The 24391-nt window shown below is 39.6% G+C and overlaps 1 protein-coding gene across 3 annotated transcripts in view; it reads right to left on the bottom strand.

The window, feature by feature from the left end:
- LOC130186287 (metabotropic glutamate receptor 4-like) overlaps positions 1-24391 on the bottom strand; it is a 178837-nt gene that overhangs the window by 39454 nt on the left and 114992 nt on the right. For all 3 annotated transcript variants that reach the window (XM_056403282.1, XM_056403263.1, XM_056403272.1), the window contains exons 7-9: positions 13862-14062; positions 4010-4146; positions 1914-2849 (exon numbers count right to left, since the gene is read on the bottom strand). In XM_056403282.1, the coding sequence (XP_056259257.1) occupies positions 1914-2849; positions 4010-4146; positions 13862-14062 (1274 nt within the window). The remainder of the gene's footprint in view (positions 1-1913; positions 2850-4009; positions 4147-13861; positions 14063-24391) is intronic.

The following is a 24391-nucleotide window of genomic DNA, read 5'->3' as shown; positions in this document are numbered from 1 at the left end:
CTGCATAGCTCTCATTGTTTTCAACATGTAGAAGCTGTTGCTCGGTTTTAGTGTTGACATCAGTGGATTTATGTGGTAGGAGAGGGCCAATATGCAGATTTGCAGCAGTTTGGGCTTTGTGGTGTTAACATAACATGCAGCATATGAAAATAAGTCATTGTACTGCTGGTCACATACTTCATTATTAATGTAATGCAATTGGCTGCAGTCATATGCAGATTTTCTGCAATGCTGTAGACTACAGAAATGATTTTGGGCTGCTGAGTGCGATACAATGCACACACACTGTCTCTCAAGAATGTTCTTCCACAAAGGTAACTATCACAGCCAGTTTTCTAGGCCAGCATTTTGATGCATTGTTTTGTTTAATCCCGAAGGGGAGGAGGTAAGGATTAATTTGTTGCATCTGTCAGACCCATGCTGGCACCGCTGATAGTGTCCATGCCAGTATGAGGCTTTTCCCTCTTGTCCTCTCTTGTAGCCACTGAACCCCTTTTGTTACACTGCCAAAAGACCTCTTTCAACTGAATCTACACATTTCTACTGTGTCAATTTTGTACCCCTTTGGCTTTGGACCCAGAGTGTCTCCTCTGTATGTGAGTTCCAAGCCCTTTTGGATCCCTCTTGACCTGTACCCTCCCAGTGCTCCCACTGGATGTGATCCAGGTCCACGGTTCATGAGGTCAGGTGCATTGATTTGACATGGGAATGCGAGTGTGAGCTTGTGCAAACAGCTCATGGGTTTCTAATGCTCTGTGGCATATAGCCATCACATATACATGAGTCATAGGCTTGCGTGCTGCCTGCAGACTTATAAGAGAATGCAATCATAAAACTCTGTGTTCACACTTGGTAGATTATGTTAGTGTTTTCAAAATCTAAGACTTCCACATGATGCCTCCTCTGTAGTTGTTCTATTAGTTCTAGTAGTTCTATTAACTTTATTTCTAAAATTGCTGTTGCCCTAAAACAAAAGCAGTGGTGGATATTTTGATAAGAAATTGAACATTTGTGCTCCATGTGAGATGGAGCTTCACATTTAAAGATAGCTAAACTTCCGTTTCAAAAACACTGACTAATTGTTTGTGCAGAAGTGGAAGAAGCACTTAAAACGTAAAAGTAAAAGTACAGAAGTATTAACAGAAAAATGTACTTCTGTACTAGGTATCAAAAGTAAAAGTACTCACTATACACAATATAGCCCCTGTCACTTATTTGGGGTAATTATGTGATCATATTATTATTATTCATGCAATAACATGTAAACAGAGGTGTAATGTAGGTGGCCTAATATATGGTTAAGTAGTGTGCTGGGTAATTTAACCTGGACCACAATCTGGGAGTTGTGGTCCATTGGGTGTTGGCGGTCACAAGAGTTGATCAATGCAGAACAATCGTTGCTGTAATCCACTGGTTCTATCTATGAAAAGGAATCAGATTTTATTTGCTGATGATATGTTTTGTTTGTGGAATCATCTGCAAAGTAAGTAGCAACTACAGACATCCAACAAATGAAGTGGAATCAAAAGTAGATTAGTAGCAATTACTAGTAGTAGCAAATGAAATACTTTACAATATTATATATGTACCTTATAATATATTAAAGTACTTCAGTAATTGCTCTTTGAACTTCCACCACTGCTACTGTGTGGTAATGTTTTCGTTAAAATCACTTTCTTGGTGCGCATCTGCACACACACTCCTCCAATATTGTAAATGGGTTCCGAACAACCCTAGAGGAAATATGAAAGCAAAGACATAGACAGAGGAATTAAAAAGGCAAGTAAATAGATTTAGGATTTAAGTAGCTTTTTGCAGCCGTGGAGATTTCTAAAACCCTTGAAGTATTGCCATGAGTTAGACAAATGAAGAAAAGAAAACAAACTGCAGTCCAGAAGTAGTTGTAAGCTTACCTTTTCTGTGGACTGTGAAGTGCCAAAGAAGATTGGGATGAATGCTAGCCAAATAATGCAGGTGGTGTACATGGTAAAACCAATTGGTTTCGCCTCATTGAAGGTCTCCGGCACCCCTCTGGTTTTAATGGCGTAGACTGTACAGGTGACCATGAGCAGCATGCTGTAGCCCAGCAGGCAGATCAGAGACAGGTCAGAGATGTCACACTTGAGCACACCACGAGCCAGCACCGGGTTAGACGTCCTCTGGTCCTCATAGTCAATAATGGCCTTGGAGGGATCTACGCCAAACCAGATGCACACCCCGAGCAGCTGCACTGAGGCCAGGGTGAACGTGATGACGAGCTGGGAGGCTGGAGAAATGAATCTGGGCGCACTCACAGACATGGTGCCCTGCTCAAAGATGCGATAAATACGATTGGTTTTGGTGAGCAGGGCAGCATAACTGATGCTCATCCCCAGACCCAAGAAGATCCGGCGCAGGGAGCAGATTCCTACATCAGGGGTTGAAATCATCAGGAACGTTGTGGCGTAACAGAGGAAGATGCCAGTCAGCAGCACATAGCTCAGCTCTCGGCCTGATGCTTTCACAATGGGAGTGTCGTTGTGGCGGATGAACGTGACCACCACAAATAAAGTGGCCATGATGCCGACGACTGCAATAAGCACAGGGATGACTGCCCATGGAGAGCTCCACTCCAGCTTAACAATGGGGATTGGAACGCAGCCCGTGTGATTTTCATTGGGCCGCAAATCGAAGCGACACATCTTACATGTGTAGGTGTCCGCCTGGTACTGATAACCATCGCACCGTTCGCAGTGCCAACAGCAAGGGATGCCTTTCACGATCTTCTTGCGCTCGCCGGGCTGGCAGGGCTGGCTGCAGATCGAGGAAGGGATCTGGCGGACACCGCCGGGCCACTGCATTGAAGGAACCTGCGACGGAGGAAGGGGGAGACACGGATAAAAGTGAATGGACGCAAAGACAGATGAGAAGAGATTTCTACTAAGCTGTCTATATCCTGTAAAATAGGTGGCATGTAGAGGTAGTGATACTTTACTGATCCCAAAAAATCCTCAGCGTCCTTTGAGGTCAAGGACAATCTCGACAAGCTCCTATAATACTTGGTTTTATCTATTTATTCGGGTGGGGTTGCGAAGGTCAATCTAGGGGTCAAGTGAAGCGCTCCTCATGGATTCAGCAAGATTTTCCAGTGGGAGGTGAAATTAACTGAAGGGCAAGGCAGAGGAGGAAAGGGGAAACCCACTGCTTGCTCTGCAGGGAACTGACAGTTTTTTTGTTTTTTTTGTATGTAGTTGTTTGTGTTAGAAATCAATACTCTGCTGTCTTTGATCAGACAAATGAAAGATAAACTTTCTTTAATGTTACGTTATCAGTTTTATTCAATTGTGGCTGTTCATCCGAAGCCGGTAAATTTGTCTCTAAAAGTGCATTTAATTAAAAACTCAAAGAACACTAATTAAACACAGCCAGCTTTAGAGACAGAACTGGCACGTTCCACAGTAGGTGCCCAACACAAATCTCGCTTTTTTCTTTTCTTTTCTTTTTTTTTTTTCCATAGCACATGTTGTTGCAAGAAGTAAAGAAGACAAAGCTCCTCTCAAGCTTCTTCATGTGTTCCATTTTACTCTTTCTCCTGCCCAAGGCCTCCTCTTCATTTTGTCAAAACATAATTTGTTTGGTTCCTTTATGTAATTTACTGTTATAATACCGTTACTTCATCACACCCCCTGCCCACAGTATTGTTTTTGGGAGTCAGTGATGCCGTCTGGAGAGATTATATTAAATATGTCTGTCCTTAAGCTCTCGTAGCTTTCTTTTCATCACAATCCGCCCTGTTAATCATTTAAAGCGCCCTCTGGATATTTACACCTTTGAAGATGGCATTAAGCGCTATCAAATGGTTTGGGACGTGTTAGTGCGCAAACATGCAGCTGCAAAGCCGGAGAAAACAACTTTTCAGGGAAGGATTTTCATTGCAAACACTAAAACAAGCATTACACTTGAAGGATGAATGCAGTCAAAGCTTTTGTGTTGATGTGTGTGGGCATAGAGGAGACAGAGCAGTACTTACAGTAAGGTTGAGCTGATCTGTCCAGTGGCCGATGATTTTATATTCAGCAGTCTTGTTTCGGATCTGGTACTGGTAGATCTCGTAGCGACCGGGGGCATCTCCATTTTCGTTGAATAGCACAGGGTTGCCAGCTATGCCTAAATGAGGGAACAATTATCATCATCTGCTGCACAAGGCTGAATGGTTTTGTGTGCAAGTATGAATCTGTCAAAGAAAACTTATGTACTGTCGTTGTTATTTTCATTATCATGCTAATCTATTAGAAACCAATATGATGTTTGTGAATCTATAACATTTTTTTTCTTTGTCTTTCTAATTTGAAGACATTCTCAACTGCTTTGGCTGACGGAGATGTTTCCTCATGACAACACATATACATTAAGAATTATGGTCATGTTGGATGATTCTTGAGCGTGAGATTTCAGAGACAATGCAGGAAGTACTGTGTCCATTGTGTTGCAAAGCAGAAACTATGTGAAGTGTGGAGCGTAGCATGGTGAATGCACATGTAGCGTGTCTGACTTTCAAGCTGTGACAGACCAACAATTACTGTTGGTTTTTCCCTCCCTCTCAACCGTGACCACGATCTCACCAAACGTGGTTCCAGGCTTCTGAATCATTGCTCACATATCCGATTTGTGTCACAGTTCAAATATAGTGTGGTATTTTGCTCATTGATGATCAGCCAGTCATAGCTTTGCAGGTGTAAATCCATGCAACTTAGCTCAACCAGACATGTTTGATACTAGCTAGTTGAACAACCCCTTGACATTGCATTGTGTTGAGTTGAGGAGTGATGGACGAGAGGCTGGTGTTTATTTCTGTGCTGCCATAATATCAGTCATACAGTTAGCTTGATACAGTCAGCTAATAACCAGCACTCTCAGGCGTATCTCTCATTAACTGTCATAGTTACACAGCCACCAGTGGCATTTATTTACTGAGAGAGGGTGTCTGGGAGTGACTAAACCTACATTACTGGATATATGGCAAATGGAATCACATATTGTACAAACCCTGGTGGGATTAAGAATGGAAATGCCATCTTCCGGCATCGCTAGCAAGTTACATACATGAAAAACACACAGAACTGCCGCAAAAATTACGACAAAGACCAACGCAGCCGTACAAATTGTTGTAGGTTGGGTAACAAAAATAACGACTCGAGAATCAGCGAAATTCAAAACCCAGCACCCGACATATCAGCATAGACATTATGTCAAGCTTTATGACTGATTTGAAACAAAACAGTAGTCCAGGTTGGATATGGCTTCACCTTAACGGAGTGGTTTTCTTTTGTTCACCTTAACAACACTGTAGAAATATTGTTGGAAGAAATCATCTCAAATTATAAAATGACATAGGCAAACCCAGTTGTTGGCTTTTGCAACCAGCTCTGTGTTGCTTGCCACTGAGCAATGTCCATTAATCTCTTACAATCTGTGCCTCCAAAGGACATAGAAAAACTGCCTTTGAACAGCTGGATTTCCCCAGGAGGTCCAGGGGTTGACGACTGACCCCCGCCTGACCTCAAACACACTTTTCCCACCATTCCTGCTGTCAGCCCAAGGTGTCCTCTGCTTTATCACTGTGATAACAATGTATTCCTGTGTGCTGTTTTTAAGACAAGCTGTAACGACGTGTCACAAAGAAAGCACACCAAAGATTTCTCTGTGAGCTTCCCAATGGAAACTCGATGAGCCACACATCCAGTGCAGCAACCAGTTTAATCATGGTGGAATGTGGAAAGGTCCTCCTCAGAGGGAGGACGAGGGAACTTCATGTCTAATTGCTTTTTGCATCAACTTTCACAAACGTCTATACCTTCATACACTGATGAAAGCTTTAAGCCCCTGCGTTGTTTTTTTTTCTTTGTGTGCCAAGGCTGGTTTATTATTAAGTCCCCTAAAACACAATGAGCATCCCAGTTAAGAACAAAAGGGTAAACGTGTCCAATTGCTGCTGATGGATTTCTGCTGATGAGTATTTTTTTTCTTGCTCTTTGTTTCAACGTTGGAGGATGCAGCGCCCTAATCCACATCTCGATGAGTCAGCCCCGCTGGATTACGGCATTACCTTTTTACTCAGCATCGCCTGTGTGACAATGCCGCCCACATCACAAAGCAGTTAGTGATCATGGGAGGATTATGGTGACTTTATGAAGGAGAGAGGCATTATGTTTATATAAATATATTAAGCGCATCTATACTGTTGATAAGCTGTTCATCTTTTCTATGAAAGATTTTAATCGTGCCCAACTTTTTTCCTCTTTCTTCTTGTACTCCAATTTCCAGAGTTTTTAAAAAGCGCTTTGAAGCTCTCTGCTTTTCACTGTCACAGTTGGGATAATGTGCTCGAGCCTTTAAGTGCTCGTATGGACACCACTGTCACTAACAGAGGAAAATGGACCATGAATCCCACACTGGTGGTTTGGAGAGAATAATGCAGTAACACTCCCAGCATTAACACTGCTGATATGATTATATTAACAGCTTCATGGGTCCTTTAGTCGTGCTTGCTTTTCTAAGACCTTCCACAGATTGACAGCTCTTTTACAGTGGCTTCAAGCTACTGTAAATATGCTCACATGCTTTACACCTGTTATCACTGCTCATATATAACATACATTTTTAAGTCCGAAAGATTTCAGTATTAATTTGTTTAAAAATCTTTTTGTAATATCACTTTAAAGTCTAGTTTTTATTTTTGGACTATGTGATTTACATATAATCAAAGAGGTTGATGTGCATGTTTTTTGCTCGGGGTTTTAGTGCGTGTGTAGGGATTCAAGATATGAGCCTATTGTACTTCTGTACTTACTGTTGTTTAGGTCCTTGTATTAAAAGACTTGTTAATTAATTTGACAGCATGTTCCAATCCTGTATTTATTAAGATCCTATATTTATCAATGTTGTAATCAATGCTGTTTTTAATAAATCTTTTTCATCTGTTACAGGTTGATAAAGACTGTTGTTCAACCATCACTCCAATCATGAGACTTTCTGCTCTGCTACGCCAGATTTTGGATACGTCTTCCCCTGGAAAAATCTTTATCACAGGTAAAGATTTCTGACAGCAGTTTCATATAAATCAGGAATTGAACACCATCATGAATTTCCCTTAGGGGATAAATAAAGTACGTATCTATCTATCTATCTATCTATCTATCTATCTATCTATCTATCTATCTATCTATCTATCTATCTATCTATCTGCCTAACAGACTGCTCACGTTGTTCTAATAGGGGCTAATTTCTAAGAAGTGCAGCTCATCATCAAGCAGTCATGTGTGCGTTACCTCTGTAACAAAAAGGGACCTTTCTCAGCTGCAGCCTGCATGTGACAGTTAGACATTTTTCTGCACTCTATTATTTTTTATTTTATCTTGTCACAGCTGAGTGGGTGGTCTGTTTTCTGTCAGGACAGCAAAACAACTACAGTAGTTCCCTCTAATGCAACTTTTAACATTTTTACATTTTGACACATGAGAGGTAACCAGATGGCGTCATCTGCAGGCGCAGCACATCATGCCTCTCTGTTAATAAGCGTAGTGGGGAACAAAAATAAAAGACAAATCTGGCGTCTTCTTAAGGCACTGTGACTTCCCGGGGGGCTGTCGTTCCTCCGGAGGCAGTGGTGTGTCCTCTTCATTAAGAGTGAAGAGAGTGGTGCATTTTGGGGCAGTCTGGTCAATGTTTGAGCTGCAGATGAGGAATTAGACCTGTCATGTGGCACAAACTACTTGTCTAAACAGTCCTCTCACAAGTCAGGGGCATAATGAGTTCCTCAGAGGCCACTGCCACCGCTGCATTGTGCTGTGCACTAATGTGACGTGTGTGTACCACGGGCTACTTGTTTGCCCATTGCTTAGTATGCTCTCAAAGAAACGCTGGGGTTAATGGAGTGCTTGTAATTACACGTAATATTTAATGATTGTGGTATTGCCCTCCCCCTCCCCCTTCCAGCACACATACACACCTTAAGAATTACCAGAGTGTGATCATTAATCCAACATGTGCTTGTTCTGCATGGATGCACAACCAGGACACCTTGGTTGAATGGCAGCACAGCTTGTTGCCCTCTGCACCGGTCATTAACTCTTAATGACCTGTACGTAGGCAAAGTCATGCAGAATTTACCAAGGATCCACTTCATTTTTGAAGTGTGTCTTTTCTGAACCTCCTGCCACTGTCATGACATTTGCATGATTACTTAATCATAGTGTATCAGCGTCTGCTCTCTACAAGTGCTCTCACACTGGGCTTCAACACTTGGAAACGTTCAAGTGGCGATCAAATAAATAAATAAATAAATAAATAAATAAACCTGTATCATTCAGTCAAAAGGTTTACTCAAACAATGACAATACATTTAGCTTTACAAAAGGAGAGAATATGGATATTTTGAAATACTGTTAATTCTCACAAAAAAAAGATGATATTTGAATAATGGCTGGGGCTCCTATAATAGCCAATATGAACAAATAAAGGGCAGGTAAAACATTACAGAGGAGCGGAATTACCAGTATTCTAATAGCTACCATGGCAAATTCAGCATAATGCACATTTCCACAGCACTAATTCCATCAGTACAGCAACAGTCATGTCACACTCACCACTCAGCTGTAAATACTTTCTCTTTTAAAACACAGACAAACTGCTTTCATTTTTTTCCAACTGCGTCTCTGCCCCTTTTGTGAGCACGGTTCAGTTACTACCACTACAACTCAACAGATCGTGCAGATGTTTCAAATTCAGAGCCTACCAGTAATGGAATGGATTATGCCCTTTGAGAAACTGAAAGGCGTTTAATGCTAAACGAGTGCAAAAAAAGTGTTGAGTTTTATTGATAATGACTCAACTTGTGCTCCAAAAATCAGCAACTGGAAACGAGTGGAACTAATAAGTGAATGGAAACAGTATTTCTGTTAGAGAAGAGTAACTCAGAATAGCAGAGAGGTGAATAACATGGAGAGAAGTGCTGTGCAAACTGAATTTATCAACACAACAGCTAATAATAGATGAACAGATTCTTTAAAGTCAGTCACTTGTTTAAGTTTTGTGATAAAAGCATTGAACAGTGCGACATACCAACACGGAGTGTAACAGTAGCACAAGTAGAGATGAGTCATGAAGTCTGACTCAAACTGACTCAGTAATATCAGCTACACAGCAATACCTAAAGCTAGCCAGACAGACCACAACACGTCAGGCTGTGGCAGTACTGTAAGTGAGTACGGGTACATTTTATTCTTTTTGCATTTAACTTTTCTTCTCTAAAAGGACTGCTCTACTTTTTTCTTTCAAAAGTGACATATTTGGGGCACCCAGTGGCCTAATGGTTAAGGCACATAGCACATAACAAGAATGGCCATTGTTCACTTTATTTCCCGTCTCCTTCTATATTTTCAACTATCAAATAAAGACAAAAATGCCAAATAGTAACTTAAATAAAGTTACATAGTCTCACTTTAATAGCATGTTAAATCAAGAGCAGGTCATGAGAGACCATAAATCTAACCTTAAACCAGGGTATCTGAAGATTAACTTTTAATTACAATTTCTTCTTTCATTTAAGGCCATAAAATGTCTTACTTTGAATTTTGAGAAGTCTAAAATTTTGAGGTGACGCCTGGACCCATGAGAAATATCATATCAGCCCATGTGGATTGAACGCTATTGATTTATAGTTTTATCTACCTCTGTTGTCTAAATTAAGGATTTCCAGCAAATGTTAGTGAAAAGCTGCCATAATTAGTTATGAAAGGTTTTATTGTAGATGTGTGAATAGTTTTTGTTTCACATAATGCATCATACTGCAATGCAGTTCGTAGCATTAAACATTTGGATTTTTATATTTTGACATATTTCATTATTATTTTTTGCATATGTGTGTTATATGGAGATACGCATCAAAAAGCAAATATATTCATATTAATACTGGGATTGACTGAAAACATCTTTTCCCAGCTCTAATGTACATTTGGTCAGCTGAGGAGAAGGCATTACACTTGCCTTGGTGACGTCTTAGAAAGCATTCAATCTGGTGTGCAAGTGTGCAGATACACTGTAAATATGATCACATACATTTCTAAAACAGGGAAATTACAAATGAAAACTGGGTTCTCTCTGCAGGTGAGTTAAAAAGAACCTATTTAAGAATTTAACATACATTTTTAGCTTTAAGGTGACAACAGTACAAACTGTACTAAGATGAATGGGCTTTATATTTAGAACTGTCTATTCTCATCATGTTAGATAGAGATTTTTATGAACAGGACTCGGTGGCATGCCCATGAAAGAAAAAGAAGACCTTTTTGCATTATGAAAAAAATATGTCAACTGGAATCATCTTTTGAGCTACACAACACTGAAGATGCCGCACACCCTTGACAGGAGAGAAAGAGGTGTGGAAAGATGGAAAACCCTGAGAACTCGCCTTCTTTCTACACTCCGCTGTCCCCGGTGAGGCTGACGCTGGAAAGGCCACTGCTTTTTAGACAGTCGCAGAAACACTTTTCTCTGACATGATAGCAAGAGACAAGAAACACTGATGGGAAGCTTCATTCACTGACGAAGCTTCATTGATCAGAGAAAATGTAAAAGCTCTTCAAGAAGCGCACAGATATTCCCAGACTAGTGAAAATATCCCTGCCAAGCAAATACTTTTGTCAGATTACTTTTCATCTTTTCTAAAAGGTTATCTGTCATCAGCTAGCTTACTGCGTCCCCTGTTGAGACCCTGCCAGTCCACTGAGATATCATGGATATCTGGTTTTGTGAGCGAGACAGGAGATTGGCCACCATGCGCGTCTTTGGTTTTTAATAAGCTTTTTGACATTTGACCTTTTATAAACTGAGTTTCAGTACATATCAGACACAATATATTTGCTGCGGATGTGGTTTTACTGGACTTTTGAGAGCTGTGCAGCTCTGCAGAGGAAGAAATGTGAATTATTTTTAGCAGATGTCCGCTAAAACTGCTGACAATGAACAGAAATGTGTAACAATAGATTCTTGCTGGCTCGGCCTCAAGAATGATTCATCACAACAAAAAAAAAAAAAAAAAGACCTACTTTTACATACATTTCTGTCGATTGCTATTTTGCAAGAAACATACTAATATCACAACACAGAGATAAATATCATCTGTGAAAATATAATACACAGGCCAGCAAGTCCAATCTCAGCAGTTAGGTTGTTTTATGTATCTGGACAAGTTCAATACACTGCTGTGTGCTGATGCAATTAGATGGAGTGTAGTGTAACCTCAAGGCAACCCCTCTGGTCAGATGGTGCTGTAACATTTATACAGTGTGCCCGGTTAGAAAAAAAAAATCAGCTCAAAAGGACCTACAGTACGGGACTGCTCTGGAGCTTCCTGTCCCTGATTGCAGGCTTAAAACCTTGTTGAAGCCACTTTATGAGGAGCACCACTCAGTCCTCATTGTACAACCAATTTTAAAAAATGTTGATTTCTATTTTGGATGCAATTACAGTCCACATTTTTTCCCCATCATTTTTTATATTAACTGTGTATGATTTCTCAGATTTCTTTTTAACAATGCTTGTTTTATTTGGTGTAAATTCCCAAACATTTCTTATAGAATGCAAACGTTAGTGCCAAAGGAAGGAATAAAAGTTGCCATTTCGTCCCTGAGTGGTTGCATTTAAAAACTCCTACTCTGAACTTGGTGCCAGGCGCAGTGAAATGCAAAATCTCCCGAAAAGAATATATATAGAGGTGGAATAAACATTACATTACATGCCGTTTATGCAAATAGAAACCTACTGCATCCTTTTGTAGATAATTATATAAACCTTATGTATCTAGACATAGACATCAGAAATAAAAGATTCTTGTCTGGGAAAAAAAGGAGAAAACAGAAGCTGTTTTACAACAGATCACAAGAAGCACTGAACCCAGCATACTGCATGTTGTGAACAGCAGTCCATCAGTTGTTTTTCTCCCACATGCTATTGGATTCCTAGCAGCTCAGCTGCTACATTTGGGGATTAAAGATATTTTATTGGTTGTTCTTGAAGGAGACTGTTTACTTTTCCCACCTGATTTCCCAGCAAGCCATGGGAATCAAATCAGTAGCTTTACATTGATAAACTGAAGTTAGTAAAGGCTGAGCAAATGTTGAATATCATATTGAAGAAAGACATTTATCTCAGTTCTGAGCTGAAATTGTCCATGAGTTTAACATTTCTATTCTTACATTCATACCTAAACCTGTATACAATCTTACTGTGGCAGAAAGCAGCTTGTTGCTATAATAAGAACCTCTACAAGGGAACCACCCTAAAAATAGGTTTTTAATACCCACTGGTTTACTGTTAAAGTGAGAACACACAAACAAATCATTAGCGAGTTTCAGCTGACACAGAAACTGCAGTAGAGGTTGCTTGGGGCAGTTAAGGTTTTTCAGGACGATCAAACAAATATGTCAATTTGAGTGTTTTTTTTTTTTTTTCTGCAATTCAACTTACAACAATCTGGATAGTTGCATCAATCTCATCCACACTTGTGGATTATATGCTATTTCAGATGGGTAGCTATATAGGAATGACGTCCCCTTTAATGTTGCCTACAAAGCTCTTGTTTCTCAAAATCATAAAAACAGATGTCGGTAAGCACAAGGCCACAATTATTTAAATCACTGAACAAATCAGAGATGTGGGGTGATTCAGAGGTTTGTTCATCACAGCTATGATTAACTGTCCTTTAAACATGTCCCTGAATTCCAAGCTTCAAATGCAAGCTGGCCTGCCAAAAACAATACAAAAACATCGGTGCAGATACAAGATCTGTAAGCAAGATGTTGCACCAACGCAGTCCACAGACAATGGCACACTGGACAGAGGCGTTGCGATCGGGTCTGGCAGCAGTGGTGCTTTCCAGACAACATTAGGAGTAAGTTATTTCTCACCACAGAGAACATTACTGTTTGTCAAAACCCGAACATTCCTCATTTACAAAAGCCATTGTGAACAGTGGCATACTCTCTTTCATAATAAAAATGTCCCTGATCTTTAGTGACATGAAAGCCAAAGCAAAATCCTCCATTCAATTTTTTGAAGGAAAATATTTTCTTTCACTTCTGAGATATGAATAAAACATTAAATTGACATTCTGCCAATGCAACAAGTAGATATTAGAATGACAAATTAGCTTGAAGAGCAGGAGTTCAAATGAATAATTTATCTGTACAAACACTGCATACTCAAGTCTCTATGAAAGAATTTTAATTGTCTTAAATTGCTTTGCTTTAAAAGGGCAATGTCTATATAATGAAACTCCGGATCACCGCTCTTTGTGTGAAAACAGTTAATTATTAATATGCCTGTCATGAATGTGAACTTGACTAATAGCTGGGTATAATGTGAGGCTACATGGAGGAAATGGAAAACAGGTCACACAACAAAGGAAAGTAGGTAAGGTGTTGGGCTCTGACCCATGAGAAGTTAAAATGACGTAAACTGGAAGGAAATGTTTTCAAAAGTGTCTCATTGTGCCAGAAATGTCCTTCTAATATAACTTAACATGGCACTCTCTGTCTGTTGGTCTTCAGTCCAGAATTTGAACACGTTTGCAAAGTTTTTGTTACGTGCTGTCTGAATCTGAATGTACCATGGTTTGGCCTGAAATACATTGATACTGGAGTCTTTGCATGACTGATTTTTGGCACCTGACTACACTGCAGCCTTGGACAGTCCAATTTTCTGTTAATGAGAGAATGGGAATGTGTTTGTCAGCTGAAATGTCTGAGTGTTTTAAAAAGCTCACAATAGAATACCTCTTGAGTAGAGACAAACAGGCTTTTCAGAATCAATAAACATAACTCACCTGCAAAATTCAGACGGCGGATGTGCTTCAGCAGATGAGTGCCGTTGATAGGATCCATTTTAGCGCAGAGGCCCACTTTCCCTGGGCAGAGCTCCTGGTGCATGTTGTGCAGGGCATGGGCCATCGCGTAAACGGCATCAATAACAAACTGCACCTTTCCTTCCTGCTCATAATTCGAGTCCTTTCCTATCCGCTCCTGATCTGTAAGACACAGACATATAGAAATTAGACACATCACATGCATAAACTCTAGTGTGTGTGTGTGTGTGTGTTTGTGTGTGTGTGTTATTTCGTTAATTAGTTATATGCATTTAAATTATGGAAGCTGCTTCCTCTGTGGTCACACATTTAGCTCACTGTTAACCATGTCAAGTGCGAGGCTGAGTCAGACATTAGCATCCATGTTCAGTAATCGTGAGGGGGACTGAAAAGGATTTCACAAGTGGGTTCAAAATAATCAGGAAAAAGATGTGTAATTCAGCTACATCATGTGATCAAGAAAAACGTATTCACTTAAAAGACATGAGTGGTTTCTGTGAGTGGGTCCAGCTTAAAGAATTATCTACTTGTGCCTTTGCCCCTGACCCTTGTCTGAAGGAGGCTGACAGTGAAGCAGCGTATTTAGTGCCTGGTCCAGACATCTAATATGCATAATAGTACCCTTAAAAAGTTTTTGAAAAGATCCATCTCAATTATGGAATTACTTGAAGATGCTGCTTCCCTTTGCCAACGGTCACTAAAAGTTATCTTTTCAACACTTATCTCCTGTCTCACCACTGCTTGGGAGGGCAGCTCAGACTGGACCGGACAGCTCTGTGCAAACCACGTGGAATGAGCTGAAACTTTTAAATGGAGGGTGTGGCATCAGTCCAAACGGCAGAGAAGAAAAGCCTCAGCCAGTCTTATTCTTTCTGAGCTGAATGGGTCTTGCCTCTTGCAATTAGCCAGAAGGTAAATATCTGGATCGCTGTAGAGGAGCAAATCAATTCCAATATCTGGAGTGCAAGGTTTTCTCCTCTGGGAAATCTCATCAGTTAAAAAACAAAAACTCTTTCTTGTCTGTCCAGCTGGAACTCGTGGACCTCCCTCTGAGTGATTTTGCAAACATTAAGTCTTGGACCTACTGTATATGTCTATGCCATAGACTAATACCTATATGCCTCATGCCATTTTCTATTAGCAACTTAAAAAAAAATTATTATAGTATGATCCCATTCGATCGAGTCTGACAATCCCGACCCGTTTGACTGAGTGCCCAAATGTGAATTCAGTCTATATTGCCTGAATGTATTTAGACGCCAATACACTGAGGAATGAGAGAAGCAGGAAATGGAGACATCCATTCACAGGACAAGGGATAATCCGCTCACAGGCTCAATGTAATAACTTGCGATAGGAGTTTATTAATCCCGGCCCAGGTTGTTCCATAGGTTTTTGTGATTGTTAATTACTACGAGGAGGCGGGTTCTGAGAGGCAGATACAACATGCCAATCCCAACTTCCCCTTTCTCCTCATGAGCACCAAACCTTAAAGCTCTGCTGCATGTGCACAAGTGATTATAAAAAGCAGGTGTGTTCAATTTAGATTAACAATAGACTAATTTTCCAGGGATGAGCTAATGATAGAGCTGCATATATTTATATACCTGCTAAATGGAATTCAGTTAAGCTTTTGCAAGTTAACAAGGGCACAGTGGGGAATCTGCCGCTGTAAATGTTCAAATAATGGCTATACCGTTGGGTCCAAATCGCCCGATGGAGTGTAGATATCTTTATCTGAATCACTTGCCACCATATTTAGTAAAAGTGTGAAATAGTGTGGTCAAAATTGTTAAAATGACATAATGGATGAGCATGTCAGATGTCTTTGGATAATGTATAGGGAAGGTAGAATGTTTTTTTCTGTATTTTTTTTGTTCATGATTGATTTTCCTCTCCTATCAAAGCAAAATCCAGATTTCTACTATGAAGGGTTTTTTTGATACACCAGCACTTTTAGTAATAATGAATAATAAAAACCAAAGCAAACACAATCAGCCATTCACTTTGATGTTGGGATCACTATCTAATCTAACATGCAGTATGTACATGTGGTGAAACTCATACTTGTATCTGCTGGCTACAGTTTGGACTCCCGCAGTAGCACACACTATGGCAAAGTAGTTTTTTCACTGACATGCAGCACAATGCAAAGTCAACAGTAAAAAAAAAAAAAAAAGAATTAAAATGCATGCTGTATTTTCTTAAGGATTGATACATCATTGCCGATTCATCTTGATGAATAACACTGATACAGAGGCCAAATACTGAATGAAATAAGATGACAAGCAGGACATATCTACTGTAAATACATGTTTGAGTCTTACCTAAAGACCTTGTTGATGTTTCCAAAAAATGGCAGGTGTGTTATTGCCATAAATAGCCTTATACATTTCCCAAGGTGTGGTATTAAGTTATTTATTATTATTTCATATTTTTAACGTTTTTGTGGAAATAGTGTCATTTTCTGGCCCAAACCTTCATAAAATAATTGAATTTGCAAATATATAAAAAAAAAAAAAAATTCAGACAGTTATGCTTTAGGATTTTCTAAACACTATCAGTGTATTGGACCAAGCTGATATTATATTTGTTTCTGGCATTGGTATATATACATGCTCAATGACCATTACAATGATTATAAGGTCATGAACAACGTAACTTGATCAATATTAAAAAGAAATATCAATCATTTATAGTCTACTGTAAGTGGTCAATGTCACTACTTATTAGCGACTGTTAATGTTGTGGACATGTGAATACTACTGATCCATAACCACACATTTTGTAACAGAACAGTCATTTATCATGCAACATCTGTCCTCTTAAGGTTCAAGCAATTTTCAATAGCCACTTCAGTCTGAAAGTGTGCTAGCCCTCAAATCAACAGAGGTCTCCTGTCAGCCTTCTTTCATTTGCTACATCTCCAGCAGACCAGAGGCAGTTTAATGTCCCCGATTATCTCATGAGCTTTTGAAATGCATGAATTATTGTTGGAGGTTACGGCTCAGTAATTAAGGGCCACAGGGCCTTGATTGGACAGAGATTGTCACAGTTTGGCCGACATGCTTATGCCACAGGGAATCCTGCGAGCCAGAGTGGGTTTGAGAGTGATATTTCTCTTGCAGGCTTGGCAGGCCACCCACACTAACTTTCTATTGTCTCCTCTCCATAAGACCATTTCCCTTTTTCTCTCCACCTCTCTCTCTCTCTTTAGCTCCCCCCTCATTGGCATTTTGGCTCTCTCACACACATTTTCCAGGCTGGCGTTTTGTTTTCAGAGAAATCCATTCAGATTAAGCAAAGCAGAAGCAAAGTGTGGGTGTCTTCCACTCTGAAGTGTCACACAAGACATTTTGTGACAGTGTGTGTGGGCCCAGAACCTTTGACCTTTCTTTTAGGTTGTGTCTGGCCACAGGCCATCCAGTCTGTTCCTGCCAAGGCGGTAGGGCTGGCGCTACGTGTGCTGCTTTTCATTACATATTTTGGCATATATCTTCTTATATGTGAAATTACAACTAAAGCGTTTATTCACTTTTTCTTTTTCTTATTTTTTTTTTTTGCCACAACAAACAATTATATTTGCTGTTAATCTGTTAACTACGCTTTTCATTAAGTGACGATAAGACGATAAAGGACATAAAACAAAGAAAAGCAGCAAATCCTTTGAGAAGCTGGAATCAGCTAATGACCACATATTTTAGGGCAATGGGATTTATCATTTTTATATGAAAATTGTGATTTTAAAGAGATCAATAAAAGCCACAATTGAAATTAAGACTTACAACATTTTATGTGTTTACAAGCTGTATAAGGTTTAAGATTTGTTTAGTCGCCGGTTGTTGACTTTATCAGCTATATAAAGACTGTAGCCAGCAAATTTAGTCGGCCGTAATTAATGAACATTAGCTCTGTAAGCTGGCCAAACTACAACATGAAAATCTTCACTGTTGTCTGGTTTATATGCTCTCTGCTCCCTGTCTGTTCTACTTCACCGCAGCCATGGACAGTTTCCTCAGTTAAAAAAACACCACTTTGTATGGTTTTGATGTCTGGAAAGACACACTGGAGAGTGGACTGTGTGTTTTTCAAGTCCTTAGTGTGAGTCCTTATCTATGTGAAGGATCTAGGTAGCAGCATCATGCTAGAAAGTAGTAGTTGGACAGTGAATACCCTGCTGGAAAATTTTAAACAGTAGTTGAAAGCTCCCAATTAAATTTCCAGCTAATTAGACTTAACCAGTAAAACAGCTAGTTTAAACTGATTTTATTATTATTTATTATTAGTGCAGCTTTAAAAACATCTGTTTTTTCTTTTGTTTTCTTTTTGTCTTCATGTATAAATGTAAAATTTGATGATGTCTGGTATAAACTTGCACCCCCCCTGGCCCCCCGCAACCCTGAGCAGGATAAGTGCTTTAAAAAGTAGATACTTCGATGAAAAAGCCCGGCATATGCTTGCTTTATCTGTATATCGCTGTATTTCCTGCTGCTTCCAAACATCACTTACAGTATACACAGGAGAAATAAGAAGTCTTTACTGTGGGTCTCTGCTCTACCTTACCTCTCTTTTCACATTAATCAATATCAGTTTTACATCTCCTTCATTCACAGATAAAAGACAAGTCTCACTTTTTTTTCCCCTCAGTCACTCATGCCCTCCTTATCCTTTGATCACGCTGAGCAGTCTACCCTCTCAGGACACCGATGATTCTGCAGCATGCCCCATGTGGTTCTCTCACAGCTGCCTCAGAGGCATGGCGGGGCACTCCACCAGTGGAGAGGCGCCAAGAGTGTCACACTTTAACCTCAAACAAATGCTGTGAGACTCCCCGCCCATGAAGCAGAGCCGAGAGTGAAGTTCAACATTAAAAATGTCTGTAATGAGCACTGTGAGTGACAAAAGAGATACTCACCGCTCTATCCACACAAGCACATTCACTTCTCCTACAGTCAGATTCGTTATATTGTTGATGTGAGTATGTTTTCAAGAGTCATCAAGAAAATCGTGCTCCAAGGTTTTGTAAAAGAGGAAATAATGTCAAGTGCATGAAGATTCACAGCGCAGAGTTCGTCAAAGTGTGTATTAAAGGATCATTTACTGACTGTATACTGCCCTTGACTCAGTTTCAGATGCCTTACAGTGTACTGATCACTTTAGTCAATTACTGTGTTCATTGCTCAAGATCTGCTGTATGTCAAATACTCACTTTATGCAACATCTCATGGCAGATATGTTCTTTTTATTCTTCTCTTTTTCAACACAGACGTTCATCAAATGTATTAAAATACAAAAATGAGACAAACTGGATAATATTTTCCTTCATTATGATGAACACTCATTATCATAATTTATTTTTGAGTCAGTGCCACAAAATCAGCTGTTGTACTTAAAATCTAAAGTTGGATGCATGTAAATGTAAATTTTTATTTTTATGTTTTGCTAACATGTCTATTACCTATAAATATATTTGAGAATTTTGCAATCAACCTGATTTAACCGAATTAACTTAATTTCATCTTTTAGATTAATATAGATTCTAGTAAATATTCCTTTAACCTTCCATATTATTACTCCAGGGGCAGATGCATAAAAGTATCTTCAGATTCAAGAATAGAAGCTTTTATATGCCCAGCAGCGGAAATATACACCGTCTTTGTGCCAAATTTAAAAGCACATTGTTCCATATTCTCCATCTGAGATACAGTGAGTTTATAAACACATGTGTCGAGTGTTATCCAGGGTGTTGATCAGACGACAGACTCCTGAACTGTCACTGCTGCTCCCCGAGGAGCTTGCCGGTGTTCTCGCCGGCATTCCCACCGGCAGTAACCTGGGGTCACTCCTACCAATCTCAAGACTAAATCATGTATCAGTTTTATCTTATCCACCTGAGTGCTACCCTACATGTAACCCTCTGTGTTATCTCTGCACACTGCTTAGTGTTTGGATTTACTGCCTGTGAAGACGACGCCAGCTGTTGGTTTTGCAGCCCACCTCTTGAGTAAAAGTTATTACTCATTAACACTAAATGAATGATATACACATTTTTTTAGAAAACATAATAATAAATAATAAAATAATCAGATGGGAATGTCTGCTCGTGGGTTATATATAATGAACTACCTGACATATCAACCTTATTCATCACATTTATAAATATACTGTGATTTCAGTATCGCCATAAAACAGTCCTAATCTCTGATTGCTCTATTACAACCAGAGACATTAAAAGGACAGTTTCATCATCACTAATATAATGTCAAAATCTCAGTTACTTAATATCACCCATCTAAAATCCACAGCCATTAGTGGTGCATACAGCGTTGTGAAACAATATGCACTCAGTTGCCAGTTTATTATTAGGTACACCTGGCTAAAGCAAATATAGTCTAATGCAACAGCTGTGCTATAAATCCTACATTAATACACACAAATATAGTTTTTGTTTGACTGTTTTAAAGAAGTGTTAATTTTTTTTTGTGCAGGATGTATATTGTGGTGCTGTTGAACTATATTGTGTTTCTCATATTTCATCCACCCAATTCATATCCATGATATTTCGTAAATTCAAATTGATCCAGTTTCTCATGAAGCAGATGTAAAGGAGTAAAAGAAGAAAAAAAACCCTAATGATGAACCAACCTGTAGCCTCACCACAGCTCATGTGGTGATTCAGTAAAATGTACATATCCACAGCACTAATTCCATCACTGCAATAACAGCGTCAGGTTCTGCTCACCACTCTGCTGCTTTTAGTTTCCCTTTTTCAAAAGAAATAATATTTTCATACAATCAATTAATTCCAGTTGTTTCTTCTTTGCCATACAACTGATGAATGTTTAAATATCTCCAAAATAACTCGCTGATGGCGAGTCACACGAAAAAAGCTTACCTACAGCATAAAGGAAGGCTGCAAGGCTTTTATTGCGAAACTTTGGGCATTAATTCAAGTGGCTGACACGCCTGTGGCTGTACTAATGAATTTGTCTTGTCCTTTCCCACAGCACAAGCAGTACACTGTGAGGAAACTTTGAGTGTGCTTGGACCAATTCTATCTTTAGGCAACATTATTAGGAAACACACCATAAACTTTCATTGTCGTGCAGATGATACCCAATTATATTTATCAATGACGCCAGATGAAACCGCCTGGCCTTAAGGACATAAAGACCCGGATGACCCGCAATGTTCTGCAGTTGAACTCAGACAAAACTCAAGTTATCGTATTTGGCCTCCGAACACCATAGAAACAGATTATCTAAAGACACAGTCAGTGTAGACGGCATTGCTCTGGCCTCCAGCACCACAGTGATCAGGATGTGTCCTTTAAATTCAAACTGCTTTTTTTAATGCACCAACATAACATTGCAGGAATGAGGCAAAATCCTGTCTCAGAAATATGCAGAAAAACTAGTCCATGCATTTGTTAGTAGACATTTCTTTATGATCAAGATCCCCCAAGAAGTCTCTAAAGACTCTCCAGTTTACTGACAAAAATGAGGAAAAAAGATCATATTTATCCCATATTATCTTCTCTGCACTGGCTCCTTATCCAGAATAGAATCTTAAATCCTTCTCTTCACCGACAAAACCCCTTAATGGTCCGGCACCATCATATCTCATAGTACCCCGTTACCCCACTAAAACACTGCGCTCCCAGAGTGCAGGCTTACATGTGGTTCCTGTCTGTCTCCAAAAGTAGAATGGGAGGCGGAGCCTTCAGCTCTCAGGCTCATCTCCTGTGGAAGCCTCTTCCAGTTTGGATCCAGGAAGCAGACAGCCTCTCCACGTTTAAGAGGAGACTTAAAACTTTCCTCTTTGATAACGCTTATAGTTCGGGCTGGCTCAGGCTTGCCTTGATCCATCCCTTAGTTATGCTGCTATAGACCTAGACTACCAGGGGACTTCCCATGATGCACCGGGCTCCTCTCTCCTCCTCGCCCTATCCATCTCTATGCATTCATATCCCATTAATGCATGTTACTAACTCGGCTTCTTCTCTCTCCTATAGCTTTGTGCTTCCTCGTCTCTCTCCTCCTGTCGCTTTCTGCAGGTAATTCTGACTCTGGAGTCTGGATCTGTGGTTGCACTGCAACTACTGCTCCCATGATCCTGCTTAACACCTTTTATTATCATCATCATCATCATCATCGTACATCAGTGTGTGGAAGCATTTCTATTTTCTCTTTCCCCCTGCTCGAGCGCTCTCTCTCTCTCCCTCTCAACCCAACCAGTCGAGACAGATGGCCGCCCACCCAGAGCCTGGTTCTGCTCAAGGTTTCTACCTGTTAAGAGTAAGTTTTTCCTTGCCACTGTCGCCAAGTGCTTGCTCATGGGGGGAATGTCGGGTCTCTGTAAATAAATATAATAAAGAGTACAGTCTGGACCTGCTCTATATGAAAAGTGCCCTGAGATAACTTCTATTATGATTTTATCATGACTTGACACTTAATGCATAATAGTATGACAAGATTGTACTTGTAGAATGAATGAAAGAGTGTTAATCTACACGTTCATAAATGCTACTGTACATTTGAAGGGTAATGCACTGAATTAAATAAAAATAAATAAATCAAATGTTTTGCCCAGATCCCCACTTTGATGTTTTCTTTCATTTAGCCGCAGTCCTGCAGCATGTGAAACTCAGTTCAGACACGGAGGTCTGGATAACTGTTGTGTAAAGCATGCACGGACATATCGCACACACACTGTCACGACACGTTGTTGTTTATAAATACCAGTGTCTGTGTGGAAAATAGTGTATGCAGATTGTGCGTGCACACATCTGGCTCTAGGGCAGCGTGGTGGTTCAGTGGTTAGCACTGTCATCTCTCAGAAAGAAGGTTGTTACTTTGATTCCCTTTGATTCCCTGGAGTTTGTGTAGTTTCTGCCTGAAGACACATAATTCAGTCGGACAAGAGTCTTGGAATTGCCCTCAAGTATGAATGTGAAAGTAAGTGATTTTCCGACTTTGTGCCCTGTAATGATGTGCTGATCTATTCTGCTTTTCTTTCCTGTGTGCCCCTCAACTTCACACCCTATTCTCCAGCTATATTATGTAATAAACTGTAATGCTGTTTTTCTTTATCTTTATTTGTTGTGCACGACTCAATCCTCACTGTGAGATAAGCTATCTTTATATCTTTATTTAAACAGGCTGAGGCTGACTGTATTAAATTTGCATCATTAAATCAAACAAATCTTTCATTTTCTATTTGTGTGTGCATAATGTAAGGCTCCATGATGTATAATTTGCAATGTTCTCCAATGCATGACCCTGCCATATCTGAAAAATAAACACAATCTGAAGTTGACTTTTTATTTGGAAATTCAGGAAAGGATAGCAGCAATTTGTGTATGAAATTACAAGATCTAACTCTTAGTTTATTGAATAAGCTCTCAATCCTCAGCACTTTAGAAAAGCAAATATTAGTAACATTAAAATAGTCAAAGTTACAAAACTGTGTAGTGCTGCCATAACAGTCCAGTTACTGAACTTGAAGTTCTGTTGTCCATGACACTTGGCTTGGTGAAGTTAGAGATTCTGCTTTATCTCTGGGGAAATATTTCTTTTAAATAATGACAACTGAGGGTCAAGCTACACATCTTCTTTTACGTAATGCAACCAAAACATATTCATAACCCACAAAAATGCTTCACGGTAGTGCATACTCAACATGATATCAGGTTTGTAGACAAAAAGATGACGTCATAATGCTGGGGAAGGACTATTCAGTGTGTGCGTGCGCCCTTCTTTATTAACTTGTGTTTTTACAGTGGTTTAAACTTGGGAGACTTTTGACTCTACAGCCTGACACACAGACAAGCTGGAGGAAGCCGGAGGCATTGGTAGGCTAGGTGACATTTATGAGCTAGCTTGCTGATCTGTGAGTGGTATCTGATAAGGTAAGTGGCACCAGAGGCTACGAATACAGATAGATACATAAAAAATTGAACAAAGCACAAAATGCACTCTTTCAAGTTGCAGTCTCCTGTTTTAACAAGACAGTGCTAACAAACACTGATTAATAATAGCTGCTAATTAATAGGTTATCAAAGGTTTTTTTGGTGATGGACTAGTTGTTTTAACCTGCTATCAATATAAATATGCATACATGACCAGGTGTAAATGCAAACAACTGACTTCAGGTCCTGCTGAATAACACCCCCCCCCCCCAACAGAAAAAGAACATATACAATTATACACAATGTATGTAATTATGCCACTCATGTTCAGTCATGACCTTCAAACGCTGCTGCTGCTCATGTTCATTCATTTTGCCTTTATCAAGATTAAAGAATCATTTATACTGATCACTATTAAATGCGGCAAAAAGTAACAGATTCTTTGAAAGTAATTAAACTGAAAATTATTCAAATAAGGGAGAGGGCTGTGAGGAAACCCCCAGATAACACCCAATAACCTTCATCTTTTAAATGTATGTTGAGTAACTTAATTGGTGTTTAAATCTTAATTAAATGCGCAG

The sequence above is a fragment of the Seriola aureovittata genome, chromosome 2 (assembly GCF_021018895.1).
Source record: "Seriola aureovittata isolate HTS-2021-v1 ecotype China chromosome 2, ASM2101889v1, whole genome shotgun sequence".
Lineage (NCBI taxonomy): Eukaryota > Metazoa > Chordata > Actinopteri > Carangiformes > Carangidae > Seriola > Seriola aureovittata.
This window is presented reverse-complemented; position numbering and strand designations above follow the sequence as displayed.